The 8637-nt window shown below is 56.8% G+C and overlaps 1 protein-coding gene across 1 annotated transcript; it reads right to left on the reverse strand.

Annotated features, from left to right (window-relative positions):
- Window positions 1-472: 472 nt before the first annotated feature.
- ACA1_157080 (serine/threonine protein kinase) lies at window positions 473-7672 on the reverse strand (the record flags this gene model as incomplete). The annotated part of the gene is made up of 20 exons (XM_004334510.1): window positions 473-1089; window positions 1194-1682; window positions 1767-2020; window positions 2139-3102; window positions 3202-3298; window positions 3393-3509; window positions 3589-3848; window positions 3958-4111; window positions 4139-4199; window positions 4277-4424; window positions 4531-4663; window positions 4771-4818; window positions 4983-5224; window positions 5299-5633; window positions 5733-6046; window positions 6152-6469; window positions 6558-6695; window positions 6845-6902; window positions 6980-7082; window positions 7504-7672. The coding sequence occupies 20 exons, from the start codon at window positions 7670-7672 to the stop codon at window positions 473-475; spliced, it is 5019 nt and encodes a 1672-aa protein (XP_004334558.1).
- Window positions 7673-8637: the final 965 nt, after the last annotated feature.

The following is an 8637-nucleotide window of genomic DNA, read 5'->3' on the forward strand; positions in this document are numbered from 1 at the left end:
TGCGCCAGCAGCGAGCCGAGGACCTCGCGCTTCCGTCGCTGCAGGGCCGCGCTCGTCTTTGTCGTCGCCAATGCCAAAGCGCTAGACCGACGTGCCAGCGACGCAGAGACAACGTTGACTCTGGCTCCAAGGCCAACGCCAACGCCGACGCCGACGCCAGCGACTTGACGCAAACGCTATCAGCACACGTCGGAACCGCGTTGACACCGGCACGGTGCTGACGCCCAAGCCAGCAGCGCAAGCCAACGCCAGCACCGCATGTCAACGCTGGTCCCAACGCGAACGCCTCCTGCGTCCCACAGGCACTTGCGCATGGAGCTACTACTTCAGCGATGTCGTAGGTGTAGTGAGTGGGTGGAAGAGAAAGGAGTCGATACTGTAATTTGATAGTAGCGGAAGAGCAAGCATAACCGAGAGAGCTGGAGAGAATGCGGTCAGCCGAGCAGGTAGATCGGACAGGTAACCGTGACGTTCATACTCCGAGTTGGGACACGGAGGAGCCGCTGTGGTCGCCGACCTGCTGGTCGAGGAAGGTGACGACGTCGTCCATCCGCGGCCGCTTGTCTGCCGACGCGTGCCAACACCTCTTCATCATCTTCCTGAAGTCGGGTGGGCAGTCGTTGGGGATCTGCGGTCGCTTGCCTTCGAGCACGTCGAGCGACACGCCCATGAAGTTGCGGCCGGCGAAGGGCTCCTTCCTCGTGGTCACCTGCCACATGATCACGCCGTAGCTGAACACGTCGGCCCTCTCGTCGTACTTCTCCCCGCGGATGATCTCTGGCGCCGTCCAGCACGGCGTGCCGCAGCGCGTCATCGTGGCGTTCTCCTCCTTGATGCGCGCGAACCCAAAGTCGGCCACCTTCACGTTCCAAGTCTCATCCACGAGCAGGTTCGACGGCTTGAGGTCGCGGTGCACGATGACCGGTTGGAGCGAGTGGAGGTAGTTGATGCCCAGCGCGGTCGCGTGCAGCAAACGCAGCTTCTGCTTCCATGTCAGCTTGATCGCGTTGTTCGCCAGGATGTCCTGCAGACTTCCCTGGTTCATGAACTCGGTCACGATGCACAGGTTGGGCTTCTTCACGCACGCTCCTGTTGTTGTGTATACAGTGTTGCTCGTCAGCCACTTCGCCACTTTCTTGAATTCGTGTACTCAATTACTGTCGTAAGACTAAACCAACAGGGCGAGTGCGTACCGATGAAGAGGACGATGTTGGGGTGGTGCAGCTCCGACAGGAAGGCCATTTCGGCGCGGAACTCGAGCATGCGTCGCTCGTCGAGCTTCTGCTTGATGAACCGCTTCACGGCCACCTCGACGCCCTTCCACTTGCCGCGGTACACCACGCCATAGGACCCCAGCCCGACCTGCCGGCCCACTTGGATCTCTCCAAAGTCGATGATCCACCGGCACAGGTTGGCCGACGTGAGAAACGTGTCCTCCTTGAACTTCATGCCCTCCCCGACGGCCGTTTGCAGCTCTCCTCCGCCGTCGCTGCCGCTGTCGCTTCCGCTTCCGTAGGCTGCTCTGGTGGCAGTCTTCTTGCCGCCATGGCGGTCGGATTGCGAGTCGTTGGACCGACCGCTCTTGTGGCTGTCGCTGCTGGCGTGGTCGCTGTCGTCTTGAGCCACGCCGCCGAAGAAGCGACCCTCGAGACCCAGCGCCTTGGTTTCGTACAGTCGCTCGCCTAGAACAGAAAAATTGAATCGCGAATGGTTAGACAAACAGAAATGAGGCCTCAACAAGAAGAAGAAGAAGTAGAGAATTTTACCGTGAGGGACGTCAGGCATTTCGAACTTGCCGCCCAGACGGACGATCCGCTTGTGGTCGGTGGAGGAGTCGCGGATCTTGTCGTAGACGGCTTGACTCATGACGATCTGCCCGCCGTGGGTCATGGCCGTGATGCGTGCTGCGGCGTTTACGACCGGACCAAAGAACTCCACCCGCCGCGTCATCGGATCTCTCACGACCCGGGGCACACCCAAATGCACTCCCATTCGCACCCGCAGCCCCTTGTACACCACCCTGCCACACAGCACGCAAGAATACAAATAAAGAATAGAGTAATCATAAGAAGAATAAGAACGAGTAATGAATGCGAGGACGGATGATAAGGCGTGGTGGTGGTGGTGGTGAGGGTTACCGGTCGTCAGTGTCGCCCCACTCTTCAGCTGCGCCAGGGTGATTCAAGAGGGCTTCGGGCCAGTCGAGCCCGAGCAGGGTCTGCTGCACGTCGCAGCACCAGGCCAGCGCGTCGGCGGGGTTCTGGAAGGCCATGCAGAAGGACCCCTCGCCGCTGTTCCTCTCCTTGATGAGCACCACCTCATACCCGCGGTGCCTCGTTAGCACCGCGCGCAGGGTCTGATTGTGCACCAGCGTGGCGTCGCGCATGGCCGACGGATTGAATTCCCACAACGAAGCCGCGCGCGTGATGTCGGTGAACACGATGGTCACCTCGCCCTCCGGTGCAGCATGTCCGCCCGTGTGTGCCGTACCCTTGTCCGTCGACGACGACGATCCTCCCGAAGATGACGACCCAGCCGACGAGTTGTTCGTCGACGGCAGGGTCCACGACGCGTCGCGGACGTGGCCATGGGCGGCGGTGACGCCTCCGGACGAACTGGAGGATGTCGACGTCATTCCCGACACGCTTCTGGATTCGCCCAGCATGGCCGACAGGCGGGTCATGATTTCGAGGAATGTGGGGCGGATGGTCGGGTCCGAATGCCAGCAGCATGTGATGAGTTCGCCGAATTCGTGCGGGCACGACGTCGTCATGGTCATGGCATCGGGCACGGCGGGCCGGATGTGGTCCCTGATCACGGCCACGGCCACGGCGGCGGGGCTGAGCCCCAAGTAGGGCTGCTCGCGCGTGAGGAGCTCCCACAGGATGATGCCAAACGAGTAGACGTCAGCTAAGATGAAGTCGACGTCCGCGCACTCGTTCAGGATCTCGGGCGCGGTCCAGTGCACGCTGCCGGCCACCTCCTTGGCGGCGCCCTTGGACATGTCCTCCTTGAACTTGGTGAGCCCAAAGTCGCTCACTTTCACGTTCCACTTGCCGTCCAGCAGCAGGTTGAGCGACTTCAAGTCTCTATGCACGATTCCTGAGTGGAAAATGCGGGTTAGAGGGATTAGTTTGTTTTTATTTATTAAGTTAAAAAAGAAAAGAGATCATAAATCGCACAAAAAAGAGGAATATGTACCGGAGGAGTGGAGAAAGTGCATGCCCTTTGCGGCTTGGTAGCTCATCTTGGCCTTGAGCACGAAAGGCACCTCAGGTACGAGCTCGTTGTGCAGCAACTGGTTCAGGTACGCCACCATCGCGGGCGAGCGTCAGCGACCACCGCCCCACCCAGCCAGATAACATATACGCATGGAGAGCAGAGGATCGTACGTCATAGAGGGAGCCGAGAGCCATGTACTCCATGATGATACACATCTTGGGTGGTTTGGTGGAGGCGGCCATGAACAGGACCACGTTCGGATGCCGCAACGCCGTCATCACGCGCACCTACACAATAATAATTATAATTGAAAGCTGAATTGTCAGACTACAAGGAATTGGGTGCAGAGCGATAGGGAGTGCGTACCTCGTCCTTGAAGCTCTTCTCCACGTCCTTGCCCAACCGCTCAGAGGTCATCACCTTGACGGCCACCTCAGTGCCCTTCCACACGGCCTTGTACACCTCGCCGTATCCGCCGGCTCCCAGCTGTTCGCCCATCTCCAGTTCGCTGAACTCGATCTCCCAGTCGTCGGTTCCGTTACGCTGCCACTTGATGATGGCCAGCAGAGCCAGTATGAACCCCACCAGCACCAGCAGCAGCACCACAGCCAACGGTATCGCCACACCTGCGCGAAGAGAATAACGTTAACACTGTTATCGTTGATCACTAATTGTCTGTACTTGACGTTATTCCTTATTTACATTGGACAGTTTTGCGTGTGGGAGGTGGAGTACCGAGGGCGATGGTGAGCGGGTCCGTCGACGAAGATGCGAAACTCTCGCAGTAGTCGCCCTCCCTTCCCCTATCGCATGAGCACGTGTTGTTATCGCAGGTGCCGGCATTGGAGCATAGGGTGCCATCGATCACGCAGTTCGCCACTAGGCTCACCTGCTCACCCGCACACGTGAAGCCCACCAACTGGTTGAGCATGCGTCTGTAGAGTGTGCCTGCCTCCGTTGCGAGGGCAAAACCATGTCTGTTTGTAGTGCGTGTGTGAGATGAGAAGGAGCAAAACACGGTAGTGTGTTATGCACGCGTGAGAGGGGTAAGGACCTTTCAGCGATCCGCTTGGCGTCGGGGTGCGACTGGGTCCAGTAGATGAATTCGGCCAGGGCGCTGGCTTCATCGCAGAGCTGCATGGTCGTGTGCAGGTAGATTATAGAACCGAACGTTGCCACAGGCCAGCTGCCCGCGCTCGGTTCTACGATTGGCAACACGGCACAGACGCGACAGATACACGCGACGCACAGGCATAGTTTTTTTAGGCTCGGGAAACACTAACTCGCTAGGGCAAGAGCGAAATGTACGCAGCAAGAGATCGGTGACGGTGATGGAGGTGGAGCCGCTGGCGGCATAGTCCAGGAGAGCGCTGCGGACAGAATCGGTGTTGGCGCTCACCACTGAGTTCGAGGACATGTTGAGTGCCGCAGCAGCCACTCCCTGCAACTTTCGAGAGACGAAGCCAACTCAACATGGCACTGTCGGGGAAGTAATTTACCTTCTCACAAGAACGCATGCAGAGAAACAAAGAAAGGTGAGAGGCGCACCTGGAGCACTTCGTAGCTCATCCACCACGCGAACGAATAAGGGGTGGCCTGCAGCATCGTGTGGACGCTGTTCGTGGAATCTATAATCGATCGGTTGTCCGCGCTTTGCACTGGAAATGTTACAAGGGAACCCACTCCCACCTGTTGTTGTTGTTTTCAAAGTTAGTCAAATGGGGGGGGGAACTATGACGAAAGGAGCCGGCGTCGCGTACCGCAGCTGCGAATTGGGGCACTTTGGAACTGAGTACGGTGGTGAAGAGGGTCGTCGTGATGGACTCAACAGACTGGCTGATGACCAAGATCGCCTGCGCAGGCAGGGCCGCGGCCACTTCCGCAGAATTGAGGTCCAAGATGCGCTGATCGTTCCACATGGTGATGTCGTTCAGATAGATGCCGGCGATGACGTCAAAGTCCAGAACCAGCTCCAACTCGCTCAGCTCGGGCACGTTGTACGCTGTCCACAACCCCCCGGACTTGGTTACCAATCAAGCAAGGGAAAAAGAAACGAGAAAAGGAAAAGGCGGGTACCAGGTACGGCGGCGGAGGCGAAGACAGGCAGAGCGACGATGTTGGCGAAGCTGCCGGTCGACCCGTCCTGCACTACGCCGAAGGCGACCTCGTCGGTGGCCACTTCTTTCTGCTGCACTTTAGCATTAGAGGCCCAGTACTTGAGCTTGAGCACCTGCGTGGACCAGGCGGCCCACGACGTGAGCACAGGAAGAGCGGGTCCGACGGAGGTGAGGAAGGACGTCGTGTAGGCCTGCTCGCCGTTACACGACACCTTGCGCAGCATGTTGAGGATTCTCTTGCGCAATACTTGCGCTATCGGCGCCACGTTGAGGTTCGCTGCCGCTTGGATTGCCCTGTACACGCACGCGATCCAACGCAAGGGAGGGTTAGTTTCGTATGCATGATTCTAGAAAAAGAAACAATTGAATAATCATGGTGGGTTGCGTGCGTACGCGTCATTCGTGTGGGTCCATGCTACAAACGCCAGCAGCTCCTGCGTTTTGGTGCAATCGAATGCTGTGATATTCTGCTTCATCGACAGGTAGCTCAGGAATGAAAGAGGCCAGGATCCGTTGCCTGGCCCGTCCACGATGTCGACGGTGAAGTTGCTCACGTTGAACGCCGCGCTGAAATCGTTCATGGCCGACTGCACAGACGCCACCGAGGGCTGGACCATCTTGCCGGCCTTGTTGATCATGTTCATCCACTTGAAGCCAGACCCCACCGTGTCGACGTAGTTGACGAACGTGAGACTGTTGTCGTGCGCCTGTTGGTGGAATGAGTGAGGAGAAAGAGTCTCACACACACACACACCACACAGGAACACACATTGAAACACGGGTCGCATTTCGCGTTAATATGGGAACCCTACCTTGAGCCAGGCCAATCGCAGGGCAGTTGACCCACCGGCGGCTTGCGCTCTGCCTTCCTGAGCTGGCGGCATCAGGGCCCAAGTCCGGTTGGCCGCAGCCAAGGCCGCCTTGAAGTCGGGGCTGAACCCTTCCATGGCGACCTTCAGTACCTCCACAAGCGACACCACGCTGGCGCCCGTGTTCTCGTTGTAGCCTATGAAGATAGATGCCGCGGGCAGTTTGTTGGCGATGGCCGGGTTCAGATCCTTGATGCGCTGGTCGTTCCACATGGTGATGTTGCCGGCCCAGATGAGACCCAGCTCCTCTCGTCCGATCACCTGGTGTAGTACAACCAATTACCCAACAAAGCTAGAGAGCAATCAAAGGAGGCAAAAATTATATGGAGGGTGAGCTGGCTGGCCGTACGATGTTGGGGTCGGTGGAGTTGAGTGCGCTGATGTTGTAGACCATGACTTGGGCCTGGCCGGCCAGTGGCAGCTGCGCCAGACCTCCGTACCGTGCCGACAGCTCGGGCGTCAGACCGCGGTCCATCACGAGATAGTCCTGTGGCAAAAGTGCCACCCCCCCCAGTTCAGCAGTGCTTGCGGATCTATCCACCACCAGCCAAAAGAGCAAAGCGGAAAAGTTGACGCACGAATAACAAAAGCGAGCGAAGTAAGAAGGAAATGTGGTGTTGGGGGGGGGGTAAGTACGGCGCCTTGGGAGAAAGCAGCTAGAGCTGGGACAATGTTCAAGGTCTTGTAGGTGATGCTAAACACCTCCCCATTGTGGGTTAGAGGTGAAAAAAGCTCGCTCGTGGCGGGTGAAGGGAGGGAAAGTCAACGCACCTGACATCGTCACGAGCGAAGAGGTAGGCAGGCGTCCACTTGGCAAAGACCGAGGCAGTGTTCGGCCCGCCCACGCCGTTGATTTCCACACCAAACGAGGCCGCTGCAGTGCGAACAAAGGTCGAAAAGAAAAGAGAGAAAAGAGCGAAAAAGACACATCAGCATGGCCAACTTGCCGAGATAAGGGGCAAAGCGCTCCAGCTAAAGCAAGGGAAGGGCACCTTGACCCACCCAGACCAATAACCACCAGAGTAGGCAAAATAGTAGGGACGGTGCTAAGGTAGCCATGATGGGCCTGCTGCTTGGTTGGTGTGCTTTGCTGGGACAAATGAAGCACAATGACTGATCTGCTAGTCCAACCAAATAGTTGACCGCCACATCAGATCTGGGGCTAGGAATATCTTCCTGGCAACACAAAGCCCTAGTTAGTCTCGGCCTTGTCTTCTTTTGTGACAGTCACCAGAGTGACGGGAGCTCCAATGGTTGTCTTGGCTTCTGCGTGCCTGTCTCTGGCCAATGTTGACTTTCAGGCATGCCAAACTTCTTCAGTATTGATTGGGGCCTGATGCCAAAAAGTATGGCAAACTTCGCCGCGTCCACCTCCACAGCTTCGTTGGCCTTGGCGTCGCACATGACCTTCACGGGCTCCCCTGCGGCCCTTTTTGCCTTGACTGCCACGTTCAGCTTGTGCATGATGGCAGCGTAGTTGTCATTGCCAAGCACCTCCTGGTGCCTTGCTTGAAAGCACACATGAGCTCAATGTACTCAACTCCGGTCTCAGAGTTGCTGTCACCTTCCTGGATCAGCGTAAAGAATTGAAGTGCTGCAGCGCATATACAACTGGATGCCACTTCCTACCGTGTAGTGGCGTGAAGTCCCCCCCTGCCTGTGCGAGAAAGCCACTGACTCCTTTGTTGCACTTCTGTTTTTTTGGGACGAGCCACACTGCCAGGATGGTAGATGGTAAAAAGACAGCATTTTCCACCTTCTTTGAAGCTAATTTTGGCTTGTTGATTTCACCTATTTTCATGTTACAGTGCACCTATTTGCACTGTTACACTGTATTGGAAAAGATGCACAATTACACCTTCTTGCCACCTTTGCCTCCACTCATGGCTCATGGTCATTGGCTGCTCATGGCTTGTGGCTTGTGGCTTGTGGCTCATGGTTGTTGGCTGTGCTCTTCTGCGCTGCTTGTGGCTCATGCTCAGCTGCACTCTTCTGCGCTGCTTGTGGCTCATGGTTGGCCATGCTCTTCTGTGCTGCTTGTGGCTTGTGGTCTTCCACTAGTAGTTGTGGTTGTCTGTTATTCCTCAAAGTCCACTATGGCTGTCATGTAGGGTTGGTGAGGCATGGCCCACCTATCACCAATGTGCCACCTCACTTGGTGGTTGTAAACCATGCTGTTTTGTTGTGGCATGAGGTGGATGTGCTTGGTGACAGTCCACCTGTTCCATCTGAATGGAAGGTAGAATTGTCACACACTGAACCTGAACTCCAGAAAGCTGTCCCTGAAGCTGGCCAGCTCACCAAGCTTGAGCTCAAGCCAGGGCTGTGCCATACCATCACATTTGATGGTGAGTAGGTGAGTGATCTTTAGGGTTTAGGGTTAGTTAGGGTTAGGGTTAGGGTTAGGGTTAGGGTTTAGGGTTAGGGTT

The sequence above is a fragment of the Acanthamoeba castellanii genome, assembly GCF_000313135.1.
Source record: "Acanthamoeba castellanii str. Neff unplaced genomic scaffold scf7180000084723, whole genome shotgun sequence".
Lineage (NCBI taxonomy): Eukaryota > Discosea > Longamoebia > Acanthamoebidae > Acanthamoeba > Acanthamoeba castellanii.